The 14747-nt window shown below is 41.2% G+C and overlaps 1 protein-coding gene across 22 annotated transcripts in view; it reads left to right on the top strand.

Moving 5' to 3' along the window:
* LOC135485374 (ryanodine receptor-like) overlaps nt 1–13976 on the top strand; it is an 86563-nt gene extending 72587 nt beyond the window's left edge. For 15 of the 22 annotated variants that reach the window (XM_064767328.1, XM_064767337.1, XM_064767326.1 and 12 more), the window contains 28 exons: nt 105–345; nt 592–720; nt 1104–1208; nt 1441–1488; nt 1897–1978; nt 2187–2257; nt 2531–2596; nt 2831–2910; nt 5035–5196; nt 5452–5608; nt 5881–5979; nt 6118–6197; nt 6496–6696; nt 6875–7102; nt 7286–7436; nt 7568–7762; nt 7989–8075; nt 8191–8433; nt 8595–8768; nt 8926–9056; nt 9248–9308; nt 9469–9615; nt 9938–10069; nt 10287–10443; nt 10578–10642; nt 11057–11157; nt 11345–11396; nt 11667–13976. In XM_064767328.1, the coding sequence (XP_064623398.1) occupies nt 105–345; nt 592–720; nt 1104–1208; nt 1441–1488; nt 1897–1978; nt 2187–2257; nt 2531–2596; nt 2831–2910; nt 5035–5196; nt 5452–5608; nt 5881–5979; nt 6118–6197; nt 6496–6696; nt 6875–7102; nt 7286–7436; nt 7568–7762; nt 7989–8075; nt 8191–8433; nt 8595–8768; nt 8926–9056; nt 9248–9308; nt 9469–9615; nt 9938–10069; nt 10287–10443; nt 10578–10642; nt 11057–11157; nt 11345–11396; nt 11667–11774 (3553 nt within the window). In that variant the 3' untranslated portion in view covers nt 11775–13976. Of the gene's footprint in view, nt 1–104; nt 346–591; nt 721–1103; nt 1209–1440; nt 1489–1896; nt 1979–2186; nt 2258–2530; nt 2597–2830; nt 2911–3389; nt 3470–5034; nt 5197–5451; nt 5609–5880; nt 5980–6117; nt 6198–6495; nt 6697–6874; nt 7103–7285; nt 7437–7567; nt 7763–7988; nt 8076–8190; nt 8434–8594; nt 8769–8925; nt 9057–9247; nt 9309–9468; nt 9616–9937; nt 10070–10286; nt 10444–10577; nt 10643–11056; nt 11158–11344; nt 11397–11666 lie in introns of all 22 variants that reach the window. The other 7 variants (XM_064767347.1, XM_064767335.1, XM_064767330.1 and 4 more) reach the window with 3 other exon arrangements.
* The last annotated feature ends 771 nt before the right edge of the window (nt 13977–14747 follow it).

Raw genomic sequence — 14747 nt, 5'->3', positions numbered from 1 at the left:
ATTAAGCAGTATTGAAAGCAGTAATACAATATTACCACAAATTCTCAGGCATGATGAGTCGAATGATCGATGAGTTTTGTGTATCTTCCTTTCTTTAACCCTAGTGTCCTGGACCTTGATGCATTCGAGAGGACAAACAAAGCAGAAGGCCTCGGCATGGCCGAGGGCAATGCTGGCGTGAAGAATCTCCACGACGCAGAGTTCACATGCAAGCTCTTCCGATTCCTCCAACTTCTGTGCGAAGGTCACAACTTGGACTTCCAGAACTACTTGAGAACTCAAGCAGGCAACAACACGACTATCAACATCATTATCTCGACTGTGGACTATCTTCTGAGAATACAGGTGTGTACATCAGGCCCTATAAACTTTTTTGACTTTGAAAATTGTTCAGAATTTTGAACTGACTGACAGATGAAAAAATTTCTAAGTCCAAATATTTTTTTCATTTGTTTTTTTTTCTGCTCAAAATGAAGCAACATCATCATTTTTGGACTTGGAAAACTTTGATGTTTCTCATAGCATGTCTGACAGATCAGTGCATTTAGGGTATATGATAAAGTACAATTGCGTATTCAATCTTACTTTCAGGAGTCGATCATGGACTTCTACTGGCACTACTCTGGCAAGGACACCATAGATGCTGCAGGCAAGGAAAGCTTCTGCCGAGCCATCAAGGTCTCTGCACAAGTGTTTGCTACACTCACGGAGGACATCCAGGTCTGTCAAGTTTTGGGTTCTAGAACAGGAATCATTACACTGATTCTATGGTGCCTTAAGAATCCAAGAAGAGAGATTTTCATCAGAGCTAGTACCTGCAATGATTATTGTGTGCGACAAAAATCTTCATTTTGGGGGCCGCTGCAGGTGGCTGCAACAAAATCAGACATGGCAACTTTCAATCGACATCAACCCTCAAGTAACAGATTTAGAGGTTTGGAGGTCTCAGCAATAAAGATCTATGTTTATCAGGGTGCTTTTGACATCCCATTATATTTGTATATTCTCCCGACACACAAAGAAGAAAAAGTTTTTCTCAACTGAAGACGATTCAGTTATCTACATTCATTCCATTCCTTTCTCACTCTTTGTCTCTTTTGTAGGGTCCATGCCTGGGTAACCAACTTGCCCTCGCTCACAGCAGATTGTGGGATGCTGTCGGTGGATTCTTGTACATATTTGCTCACATGCAGGAGAAATTATCAAAGGTTAGTTAATTATGTTATGTTATTTGCAATATGTATGCTCTTCATTGTTCATTCATCGGTTAGTCCAAGGTCTTTTTGCAACATTTAGTCAAATTGAAAGATTTTTCACACAAAAATGGTTACATGAGTCGGCAGTGCAACCAAGGTGGGTCACTCCCCGATCCACTTCCTTGAGAAGTTTACAGGAAGTCACTAAATCATCGCCATTTCATTGTCCATTTCATGCTTACAGTCTGGGGACAAATCGGGAAGTCCTAATAGCGCGGTAAAATTGAAGAAGGTAAAAGCATTGGCCGTGTTGTATTCTTTGTTTTGTAGTTTTGGTTTTCCTAGCGATATTGTTTCTGTATAATGTAGATATGATAGTTTTCAAGGATAGAATGGTGAGATAGATCTATTTGTTTTTACCTTTGGGTGATTTTGGTAACAGCAACATCAGCAACAAAGTCGGTGTGCTTCAATTTTCAGCCAAGGTTCTTCGTTTGATTCGAATTAGATTTGGAAACTTTTTGCCCTTTGGTACAGTCCCCAAAGTGAAAATCCAATGTTTCTTTGCTGAGCTACTGTAAAATGTGATCTTGCAAGAAGAAGGCTGAAATGAACGCGATGCTATTCCAGTTCTTTTGTTTCAATATCTGGAAATAAAACTGATGTGAGTCAGACATGACCATATTCTTCTTGTTTGCAGGACCCAGATCAGTTGGAGCTGCTGAGGGAGTTCATGACCCTGCAGAAGGAGATGATGATTATGCTCCTCTCCATGTTAGAAGGTTAGTATCATCATGCCCTCCTCCCCTCCCTGACCTCGGGAACGGGCCGCTTGTAAGGGGCATCTTGATCTCAACAGGTTTACTCCACGCCACTACAGTACAAGATTCCTACTTTGGCCGGTGAGATTAAACCATCCACAAATCTTTTAGATAGACTGCCTGCTACAAGTTGCTGTTGCTCTTATTTCATACATTTTGCTCCTTCCAGGCAATGTTGTAAATGGTCCAATTGGGAAACAGATGGTGGACACACTGGTTGAGTCCTCAACCAACATGGATGTAAGTAGACATAAAATTGTCTCTGTTTCCTTCCCCTGAGTCTAAAACACGAATTCATACCCTTGTTTTCTGGGTGACCTGAGGGTGCAGTTGAGGCCCCATATATCTTATAATCCTCAAAAGAATTTTGAATAGGACACTGATCCAAGAATGAGTTCTGCAGACACAAAGCAGTGTTATTGTTGAAAGTGTTTATTGCATCTTTTTGCAGAGTTACAAATGGAGTTGCACTTCAGGAAATCTTTGGCCTAATTAAAATTTTATTTTTTTCAGATGATCCTGAAATTCTTTGATATCTTTTTGAAGATGAAGGATTTGACTACATCAGAGGCATTCCTGGTAATGTTGATATTTCTCTTTGTTTTGTGTGGTGGGCTGTGTGAACACCATTCTTTTCAGGGGAAATGCTTGTGGCCCACATAACTATGATATATAGGTGATGAATGTAAAATTTCGTAAGAAAAAACTATGCTGCTACAATTCGGCCAGTTGTGCCCTTCACGCAAAGTGGTCATTTGTACGCTTACGAACATCCCCATACCTGTGTTATTCATTCCTTTTGACAACATCTAGGAATTCGACACCAACGGTGATGGCTTTATCTCGCGCAAAGAGTTCCAAAAAGCTATGGATGGGCAGAAAATGTACTCAGGGTTCGTAAATTCATCACGTTTGTTTCTGCCGTAGAAAGCGTACTTGTACATTCCCAGGACTGTTTGCAAAAAACTCTCGCTTCTCATTTCATACTCCTTTGAGAACTTGAATCGAAAGATACTTTTTTGCAGATTTGTTCTGGAATGTTCAGTACATGGGGTGAATCTGGCTGCTTTGTCTTGAAATGCACGTATCATTTGTGTAGGCATGAAATCAAAAAAGAGTTTCATCAAAAACCACCTGCACACCAAACATGGCTGTCAAGGCCGCCTGCAGGTAAATTGGATTGAATTTGAAGACAGATTCATAAAAAAGTAAGAGTTTATAAGCTGAAGAAACACTCTATTCATTTCATGACTACAGAAAGCGTGTGGCAATGATTTGTTTCTGATATTGTGCTATGTCTGGCTTCCCCACTCCACACTCGATAACGTTGCATGTCCGCCTGTCCCTGTCATATATCATCTCTCTCATCTAGGAATATGACAATAATGGCGATGGTTGGCTATCGCGTAAAGAATTCAGGCAGGCCTTGGAGGCCCAGAAAGTGTATAATGCGTAAGTCAGCATGGATATTCATGATCAGACATGCCTACTAGGACATTTCTTGCTCGTCGGGTGCTCCAAAAACGTATATATTCATGACGTATTCCTTTTGGAGTAAATGGTGCAGAAGAGGCTCAAAGCTCACTCAAAAATCACTCATCTCTGGATTCAAGTGGTTTCCATCAAAATTTGCCATTAGACCAACTTTTCTCTTGGCTTTTTTGCCGCGGGGCATATACTACCGCCCTAATACATCTTCATGAAGATTTTACATTGCGGGAGCACTTTCAGTTCTGCCGCCGTATTGAGTAGGCATGTCTATGTTCAGTTAGGACACCTCGGTTTCACCCACCTGATGTGCCCCTCCGAAAGTTACTCGTGTAAATTATTTGTTTGTAACGTATTGGAACCGTGGTGAAACCCTGTTCAGTTTTGTAGCTCTGTTTCCTTCTCCTTCAGTCTTAGTCATAGGCATTTCTTTATTTCCTTGATATCAAGTATGGATTGTCGATCTGTATGATGAAGATATGTTTTCTTGTAGCTATAGAGTATTCAATAACTATATGTAGCAGGTGATTTTTGTTGAGATTTTGCTAGCTGACAAATGATAATGAAAGATCGATCAAACATTTTTCTGGTTTCTTATCATTGGTAGCATTTTCTTCGTTTTGTTTTTTTGTGGAATTTAAAGATGTACCTTTTTGCCACAAATGTTGTCACACAATCAAAACAACTTTGCACAAGTTTCAAACTTCTGTCTTCTGTCGTCTGCCATGCCCCATACCATACTTCCAGAAATCAGAAACTACGTGTATTCCGCAATTTGTATGACTTCCTAGCACTCTCTTACACTTTTCTTTCAATTCTGTTATCTCTGTACATTCCACTTTAGCCTCCCATGGTAGTCCACCTGTCATACCAGTCATCCTGTGTAGCATTCATGTGACAGGCTGTGCATTAATGTAAGTGGTTCCTCTTGGTTCCTCTTCAGTGAAACACAGTGGAGTCTGAGTTTACTTTGGAACTAGGGTCAGGTGGTCCCTTCCCCCCATCATGTTAATAAGCACGGACCAATTTTATCATCTTCCGATAAAACAAGCCTACTTACAATGCATAGTCTGTCACGTGAACCGCCCCCCCCCCCCACATGCTTCCTCTGCTTGCAGAATTATATCGTTCCTTCCATATGTACTGCATAATTGCCTGTATCAATTCCTTTGTGAACATTACCCAATCTGTGTCCCAGCAGTGTTTCAGATCTGCATCCCCTCTTGTTCAGTAGCTTAATGTTGTGCCCATATAGCTTTCTAGTTGATTGTGTCTGAAATTTTGTTGTTACTTTTTGAATGTTCAAAACTAATGTGATTTCTTTGCCTCAAGTTGTGTATCCTTCAAATTTTTCCTTAACGGTGACCCTTGGTATTATTTCAAGTTCCGACATCCCATTTCGAAGAAATAATGTCGTGCTTGTACCCATGGTTATACAGAGCTATCATGAAGTAATAAACAAGACATAGTTTTTCTATCAATTTATTTATTTGTTAGTTTTGATTATAAGATTGCTAACATTCATTTAGGGAGGAGATAGACTACATCATGATGTGTGTGGACACCAACCAAGATGGGAAAGTCGACTTCCTTGAGTTCACCGATCGATTCCACAACCCAGCAAAGGACATCGGCTTCAACGTTGCTGTCCTGTTGACCAACTTATCAGAACACATGCCAAATGACCCAAGGTAAACTGACTCACCTATTTCCTATCTGAAAGCCTTTTATTTGCTTGAATTCAATGCTATGTTATGTGTTCCAGATAGCCCCAAATCATTTTAGAAAGAGCTGCAATCTTGTGAATTGATTACCAGACTCCCAACCACTGTGTTAAGGTTAATTTTCAGTCACTCTGTTCTTTGCGCTATGGCTCATATCTTCAGGAAGACCCCTGGATGTTGAAGTGGTAAAATAACCTGACTTGTCTTATTTCCTTATCGCAGACTAGAGCGCCTTGTTGCCAAAGCCAAGTCTGTTCTGGACTACTTCGTGCCATTCCTTGGCAGGATTGAGATCCAGGGCAGTGCTGGAAGGATCGAGAGAGTCTACTTTGAGGTGAAACAGTCCCACATTGACCAGTGGTTAAAACCACAAATCAGAGTAAGGAAACATATTACTTAGATTTATCATTCATGCCAAATTAAGTTTGTTCTTGAGTTATCAAATCTGGCTAAGTCAGGAGTTAACTCCGAGCGTTGTCAGGGCTGATGAAGGAGAAGCCAGAGGAATTTGCTGGTAATATCAGATATTTAGAAAATATCTGCCTGTTAACTAATCCACTACTAGCAGAGCCCCAGAAGACCCTTTCTCCATGCTGATTGTGCTCTATCTTTTGGATTTCATCCTTACATGCTCTACGTCTTGGTTTGCAGGAATCAAAGCGGACGTTCATTCACAATGCTATCAATGAAGGAGGTGACAAAGAGAAGCTGGAATTCTTCGTAGACTTCTGTGAAGACACGATCTTTGAGGTAACTATTGGCTTTGCACATTGTCTCTGGTTGATCACAATGTAGCTTCTTCATTATGTGACGTTCATGGAATGTCATACATCAGACACCCCTCGTATTCAACGATACTTATTCTAATGTGCTGTCAACCTTTTCCAGATGCAACATGCAACCAGTATCACCGCCGAGGAGCCTCCACAAAGAGCAGCATCATCTGATGGGGAGGGTGGAGCCATGGGGTAGGTCAACAGTTTCTTCTTCTTGATTCCACAAAGAGTTTCTTCTTCTTCTGCTCCCACAAAATGATTGACAAGTCTTGGAATCTTGGCAGCTGGTACAGTCTTCTTCCCATAACCTTGTGACCAAAGTTGCCATCAGTGAAATCAGGAACTGAAGTCAGTTTGGTCCCAAACCCTGCCTGGTTGCTGTTTGAAGGAACGATGAATTTGCCCAAGACTTCTCGCACCTTGTGGCTCTAATTCTATCATAAGGTATTATTACTAAATATAACTTAGTCATATTGGTCTATTCCTACAGTAAGCTTGATATGATCAAGGCAGGTGCCAACAGCCTGAAGGATGGCTTCTTCTTCCTCTTGTCATTCCTGACCTGGACGAATATCAAGGGGACGTACACAACCATACGAGGCATGTCGTTCGGAGAGATGATCGTTGGCCTGCTTACTCTGCAAGTCAAGTTTGGAGCGTGGTCTGTGTCGTTTGTTTACAATGTGGTCACGTAAGTATAAACAGTTCCTGGCACAGTGAGCAGAAAGAGCATTACTCCGACCAGTATTGTTACATATGACTTAATCCGAAATTTAGAACTCAGTTTCCATTATACCGGTCACTGTGACTTATTTTACTGTCCCAGGTCACATATTTTGACTGTTGACTGTTCTGTTTTTCATCTCCAGGACGTTCATCCGGTTTATTGCTGCCATGATGATGGGTGACAAACAGGACCGTCCAATGTATGATGCCCGGCGCATGTCACTACCACCACCGTCGCTGATGCTCAGACAGCAACTAGCGCTAACGGCTGCCAGTCAGTCGGAATTCACTGAGGAAACAACGCCACCCAGTGGAGCACCAATCAGGGTATTCGGTGGTGTGGATTTGGTCAGAGACAGCGAAGGAACTGGGTGAGTTTTGTCATTGAATTCTTCTTGTACAATGCGCTGACGTAATGTACAGACGAACTTTTGACAATGTGTTGATTTTGATGAATAGCTTCTCGTAACTAGTGCTACCTTTGGTTTTGAATGATAAGTGCTTTAATTTCTTCCTTACTTTTCTCTTATTTTCTGTACATAATTCATTCTCAGATACAAGATGCAGGCTCCTCTGACCCCTCAGTCCAGCTCTGACTACAGTGACGGTGATATTGGTGGTGACATGGCAGTCACAACGATAGATGGTGGTGAGACAATCATGGCAGACGCAGCATCCACCTCGCAAGCAATACCGTTAACGAATGTGAGTAGACAGGCAATATTGAAAATGAATGTGAGCCAGGCAATACCAATAATGAATATAAATGGCAGTACTTGTCCCGTTACTTCGATTATTTCACGTTTTTGATTGTATTCCATTTGCTGATCTTCCAGGCTGATCATGGTGAGAAGAAAGAGGGTATGAATGGTTCCCTTCCATCCACTCCAATCACCCCAGTCAGAAAAAGGAGTCTGGAGGCCCCTACAGGAGGTACTCCTACCCTGGCTGGACCTTCCATTGCTGAGGAAGCACTACCTGAAGCGGAGGGCAAGGATGCTGGAGACAATGACTATGGAAAGTTACTTCTGGTAAGTAAGATCCTTAGAGTTTTTGACTGTTCTGTCCATTGACAAGAAATAAACAAGGTCGTGATACTGTAAACAGAAACTACTCTACCTATGCAGGCAAACCTTACCATTTATAGGACATACTCCTGGGTGGGGAGAACCATGACTACAACATCAGTAATCCTTCAATGTAGCAAACCCACAATGTACTGATTTTGAGCCCTACACTCTCATTTGTATCTTCCAGAGTTTCTTCGCGAGGAACTTCTACAACTTCAAGCTCATTGCCCTGGTGTTTGCATTCTTCATCAACTTCATGCTCCTCTTCTTCAAGGTAATGTATTCTTTTGGTTTGACAGTGCTTTTGCGAAAAGAAAAAGCTCGGGAAAATTTCAAGGTAAACACCTTGATTTTCACGGCCAATTTAAGCCTCTCTTTGCTCTTTTCAGGTGAGTGTTCTCTCCACAGAAGGTGAGGGCGGTGAAGCCGAAGGTAGCGGAGCAGCCGGCAGTGGTGGAGGAGCCGACGTGAATGATACGGTTGTCGAAGGAAACGGTGAAGAAGCTGCTGAACCAGGCGAGATGGTCACGATGAACGAATCTGTGTACTACTTTGATCAGTTGTTGATGCTGCTAGCGTTCTTGCACAGCCTGGTTTCATTGTCGTTGCTGGTGGCCTATTACTGTCTCAAGGTTAGTAGATGTCTCTGTTAGCCCATTTCAGCCGATTCACTGCTCATCCCTATCCCTAAGGCTGTTGCTCCTAACCTCTGACAATGATCTTCGGCCCAACTGGCATCCCAATTAAAACTCTTCCACTGAATGTTCTTTCTAATCTTATTTCTTGTCAATAGGTGCCACTCGTTGTGTTCAAACGTGAGAAGGAGATCTGCCGTCTGCTTGAGTTTGAGGGGATGTGGGTGAGCGAGCAGCCAAGTGAGGACAATCTGAAAGGACACTGGGACAAGTTGGCACTGAGTACGAAATCCTTCCCCAACAGCTACTGGGACAAGTTTGTCAAGAAAAAGGTACATAGGCATGAAAGTCCATGACACAACTGACTTACAATTGAGCATGTATAGAAACTTTATTGATTACATCATTGAGAATTTATCTTTTTAGATTGTTAGTGGTTATGGTCAGAGTGAAAGAAACTGACTATATTCTGATTGTTACTTGTTTCAGGTTCGCAACAAGTACAGTGAGCAGTATGACTACGATGAGATCAGTAATCTGCTGGGTATGGAGAAGAAGGAGAAGATCAACTTCTCGACCGATCAGAAGACGGAGGAGGTGTCAGGAGTGTTACCAAAATTGTGAGTTTCATCAACCTGTAACCCTTTAAATAGTACCATTAGAGAGTGCTGATCAAAAGCTCTCAATTTAAGAGTCATGATTATGTATTCATGAATCCATGAATCCATACATGTCCTGCAGTCAACGATGCTTGCAGAAAAGCTATAACTTTTTTCAGCTATTTTGAAGAATTTTGATTTCTATTTTTCAGCATGACAGAGATTGATTGGCAGTACTCCATCTGGAAGTGGGGCGTTATCATCACAGATAATGTAAGTACCAGAATCAGTAACCTCGATTATGGATAGGCCTTCAATAGTGATTCAATAATTGTTTTAGAGCTGTTTGGCAGTGGCCATTGTAAACCCTGTCTCAAGATTTCACACTAATTCACCAAGGACTCACTCCACCTTTATCTTCCTTCTATTTCAGTCGTTCCAGTACAACCTGTGGTACTTCCTCTTCTCCGTGATCGGCAACTTCAACTACTTCTTCTTTGCCGCACATCTTCTTGATGTGGCCATCAGTTTCAAGACTCTCAGAACCATCCTCCAGTCCGTCACTCACAACGGAAAACAGGTAACTATCACTTGAGCTGTTTCAGCCCTTGTCCCAACCCTGACATGTTGCTATTGGTCTTCGTCACATCACATTTGGCCAAACTAGAAGTATATCTTCAATTTCTCTGTTGTCATTGCAGTATATCGAGATATATATAAAGGAGACAGACAAAAACAGAACTTTACAGAAAGTACTACTTAGTACAGATGGTGGAGCACACTTCAACAGGACTCTTTTTCCTGGAAAATGGCAGCATGGAATTGACAATTAGATTGATTGATATGATTCGATGTAACATTCTTAATTCATCTGATGCATTGTGTCTGCCTCATCATTTCAGCTCGTGTTGACTGTGATGTTGACCAGCGTTGTGGTGTACATCTACACCGTCATTGCCTTCAACTTCTTCAGGAAGTTCTACGTGAAAGAGGAGGATGGAAACCTCGACATGAAATGTCACGACATGGCAGGGGTAAGCATGACAAATCGAAAACACCAACTTTTCCTTTAGCATCTTTGGCTCATCTCGTGAGCCCATGCGATGATGTGGAGACCCAAAACTTGTTTGACTTTGAAAATGTTTCAGAATTTGGAACTGACTCTGAAAGATGAAAACGTCTAACGACGTCTAACTCGCTTATTTTGATTAAATTGAACCACACTGATTAATGTCTGTTCTGTATTTCTAGTGTTTTGTCTACCATCTCTACGCGGGTGTGAGAGCTGGTGGAGGCATTGGTGACGAGATTGAATCAGCAGACGGCGATCCTTATGAATCTTGGCGTATCCTGTTTGACATCACGTTCTTCTTCTTTGTGATTGTTATCCTGCTGGCCATCATTCAGGGTGAGTATGACCTTGGGCAATGCACTTGACTTTGTTAGGGCCCTTAGAATTAAGGGATTAACAGATGTTGTTTGTAACTTGTGTCTAAAGCTGGATATAGAAAGGATTGCTCTTAATATTTGTCCCTGTTTCAGGTTTGATCATTGATGCGTTTGGAGAATTGAGAGATCAGCTGGAGCAAGTCAAAGAAGACATGGAGGTAAGGATGTGTGGACACTGTTCAGAACAACATGGGTCATATGGCACGGCCAACAGTCATCATCATCATCATCATCATGTCCCGCAGCTGTAAGGCCATTGGGGCGACGCTGCATGCATGACTACTTGGCACCATAGGGATCGCTCCTCTGCAAGGCGGATCAGGTCCTCTGTTCTACGTTCTACGGCCAACAGTACTTATTTGAAATATATCGCTGATATTTGATGTGATGAAACATCAAAATACCATTTATGTCAGTCTTTGCTTAATAGTGAATTGTATCTATCAGCACATGTTTGTGGCCTCTGACATTGTGAGTTCAATTTCTGATAGAAACACTCTTTCGAATCGTTTGATAGAGGAAGCAATTGAATCCCTGATACTGACGTTAACAACTTCTTTCTCTCTTTCCAGTCTAAATGTTTCATATGTGGCATTGGCAAGGACTACTTTGATAAAGTTCCGCATGGCTTTGAGAGACACGTGATGGATGAGCACAACTTTGCTAATTACATGTAAGTGGTCCAGCACTCATTCATAGGCAGATTGTGACAGCACCTTCAAGCTTAAAGTGATACCATATTCTCTCAAAATTTGGGAGGCCAATGAAGCTGCCCCTTGATGGAGTGGTTTCGGTGTAGGGACTTAATTAAGATTCAGGATGTACCTTTTTTGAAATTTAATCCTGATATATAATTTCAGGTTCTTCCTTATGCACTTGATCAACAAGCCAGATACAGAATACACTGGGCAGGTGAGTGCAAAGATTATGGACTAATACCCCATGGGTTTACAGCACTTGCTGTGAACCCTCAAAAGCCTGATGACAGTCAGAATCAAAACCTTAATTCAAACTGCAGTGATGGACTATATCACCAGCATTTAATGCTCAAATAGGCAACACTAAGTTGGCATTAAGAATAAGTCTGTGAAGAGGACAATTAACATCAGTAAGATTCTTCACTTGTCTCAACCAAGAGAGTATATTAGTATTCTTCATGTTTACATATTCCTCATTTTCCAGGAAACCTTCGTGTGGGAGATGTACCAGGAGAGATGCTGGGACTTCTTCCCGGTCGGTGACTGCTTCAGGAAGCAATACGAGGACGTGCTCCAACCACAAAGTAGCTGAGGACCGCCAGCGGCATCTTTTAACGGCTGACGTTACTAACTGGCTGAAGTAAGGCCTTAGGTTGAAATATTGTGACAATTTGCGTAACAATGCCCTAAGGTCATATTTGTCATGACAGTTGATGAAAACATAATCTTCAACGAGTGCAACAAGACAAAATTTGAAAAGTAATTGTACAGAGCTTGTGCCGGTTTGGAATTTTTGCATTTTGGGCCAACCAAAGCAACAACCAAGACAAAGTACATGGTTGTAGTCCAAGTCGGAGTAAATTCTGATCCAAAGGACTTTTTATGAATTTATTTATTTATTTGTAAGTAATTATTCAATTTATTCATCAGTGATGATTTTCATACTTGTAATGATTTTAATGTTAATGAGATTATATTCATTCAATGAGGGAGTTAACCTCCCAGAGAGTATTGTAAATTTGATTTCTATCACATCTTGCAATCATATTCACCAAAGCTTTTACTTGCTTTTATCACAATACTTTCAAGTTATTTCACTAAATTCTTTTGGATCCAAAGCCTAACTTTGTTTCCATAAGTTGTGTTTCCTCTTGAGAATGACAATGGGTCATCCAAGTTTTGCGTTAAGTTTTCTTGTTGTATTTTGTTGGTTTGTCACCTGTTCAACATGAACTGTCAAATCCTTGCAGATTACCATTTGCTAGAATATTTTGATGAAACTTAAAGGGGAAATATGGGCATGAAATTTCACTGTATGTTTGCCGATGATGCTAATGGTTTGCTAATGGCTGCCTCAGAAATTGCCCAGTTGAAAGGATCAAGAGGAGCCAAAGTAACAAGTTAAAAGATACATTAAAGGGCCCCTGCCTTACTTTGGGACCGGTATTCCTTTGAACAAGTGTCATCAGCACCCTCCAGCCTTACCCATATTGTCCCTTTAATGACTTTTCGTTGATTTATTCTTGAAAGGTCAATCCGTGATTACTTCTGACTGTTCAAACAGGTGACATATTATTCGGAAGGATGACCAGAAATGACTACATGTACTGTCGGAGGGTTTGTCATGATGTACCCCTCCTAAAAGAGGAGACCTGTTTTCTTGAAGGTTTATGTGGTAAAAGTGCTTTTCTGTCTCACTTTCTGTCTTCCGGCAAAAAAAGTCACTCGAGTGAGAAATGAGCAAAATTGCTAATTTTCCATTGAAGTCTTGACTATTTGCCATTCAAACTTAAACACTTTTCAAATGAATATAATGCTTCACTTTTCATTACATTTTTTCATCATGGGCTACATGTATTTGTTTTGTAAATGTGTGTATGTACATCCGTAGATGAGTTGTGTAAGTTATGTGGTTTACCTTTCGAAGATTGTAAATTTGACCCTCAGTATAATGTATCAAAGTGTTAGCTTGATTTGTGTACAAAATAACTGCTGACCATCTGATCTGTGTTAATTGTAATTGCTGGCGAAACAAGATGAGATTGAAACTGAAATGTTAAGTTTCGTAATTTGAATGGGCTTAAATTGGTCAGTTTTTTGCAAACTATCTTTGTAAGGTGTATTGTACAGGTTGTGAATAGGATTGTTTAATAGTCCCTGTGCAGATAGACACCTCGGCAATCACGTGAAACTTTTGTTAATCTTGATTTAATATAAGTACATAAAAAGAAACAAAAATATTTCTTGTGTGAGACCTCTTGAACTGATAATGTCTTCCATTGGCAAGATAGTCATGTAGGATAGTGAAGGACTGATTGCAGCGGCGGGTTTTCTCTTGCTTAAGCAGCTGTAGGACATAGTAAACATACATACATGTACATAGATATTGGTAAGATTTTGAAAAGAAAAAAAAAGTTTGTCTATGGAACACAATACCTGATGCATGGAGACCTACGTATCTATCAAATTTCAAAATGTGACAATTTCATTCTGAGTTCAAAGTTTTCGAACAACTACTATTGTAGTCCGATGTTTTAAACGTGTCACCTAGTCCCCAGTTTGTTATATGCTTACCTATCGGTGTGTCATTTTATGCAGTTAAAGCTCTTGGGTCTGTGGTTGAAATGCATTATGATATTGGACACACTGTGTCAAATTGTGATGGGATCTTGCCCAAATTGTCATGAGTGCCGGTTGAAGAGCCAGATACCCTTTGGACTGTTTTATACCCTGTTATGTATAGAATATGGTAATGTGAATTACTTCATCATTTTAATAAAAGACTTCATCAAAATCTGACGCATTTATGTCTTTTTCTGATCTTAAGCTTACAACTGGATCCGGCAGTCTCCCAACCTTGCTATTGATGGCCCTTTGTCAAACTCACAGCTGAAGCCCCCACAAAGGATCTAATCTTTACCTCTCTGATCTGCTCAAGCATGATTATAACAAAGGGTACGTGTCCACTCTGGATCTCATTCCAACCCGCCCCTCTCTGATCAGCCCAACCATGATCGTAACCAGCCATTGGTAGCTCCTATCTCACTGTGTACTTGAAGACAGGACTAAGTACCCTACTGGACAAGTCGAGTAGTCTCCTCATGTACCTGAGGTACCTTGTGTACCTGAGACAACATCAGGACCCATCCACCCCTGGGAGAGCTATCTCACTGTGGACTCGAAGACAGGCCCAAGCACCCAACTTGGCAATGCAGGTAGCCAGCTTTAACTCAAGTAGAGCTAGCTTCATACTCTGTGCTGCTCTTGAAGTTCATACTCGAAGGCCCTGGGTTTTACCCCAAACAATCCCTTACATGGGTGAGATAGGATACAACACAAACATTCGAATGCCATGGGAGTGCTTTTGTCTCTCTCTCTCAAGCGTCTGTGCATGTCTCCTGGCCACCACCAGCTGTGGCTTGCCAACACAGTGAGTTAGATGCAAGAGCCAAGAGCAGAGTGCCACCTCCACTGTCTTGAACAGATAACAAGACAGATGAGACAGTCACAACCAGATGGAACTGAGCCTGGTAGAGCTACTGACTTGCAAACATGGTGAGAGATG

Source organism: Lineus longissimus, chromosome 3 (genome assembly GCF_910592395.1).
Source record: "Lineus longissimus chromosome 3, tnLinLong1.2, whole genome shotgun sequence".
Taxonomy (NCBI): Eukaryota; Metazoa; Nemertea; class Pilidiophora; order Heteronemertea; family Lineidae; genus Lineus; species Lineus longissimus.
The sequence above is the reverse complement of the archived record's forward strand: the minus strand, read 5'-3'. Positions and strand labels throughout refer to the sequence as shown.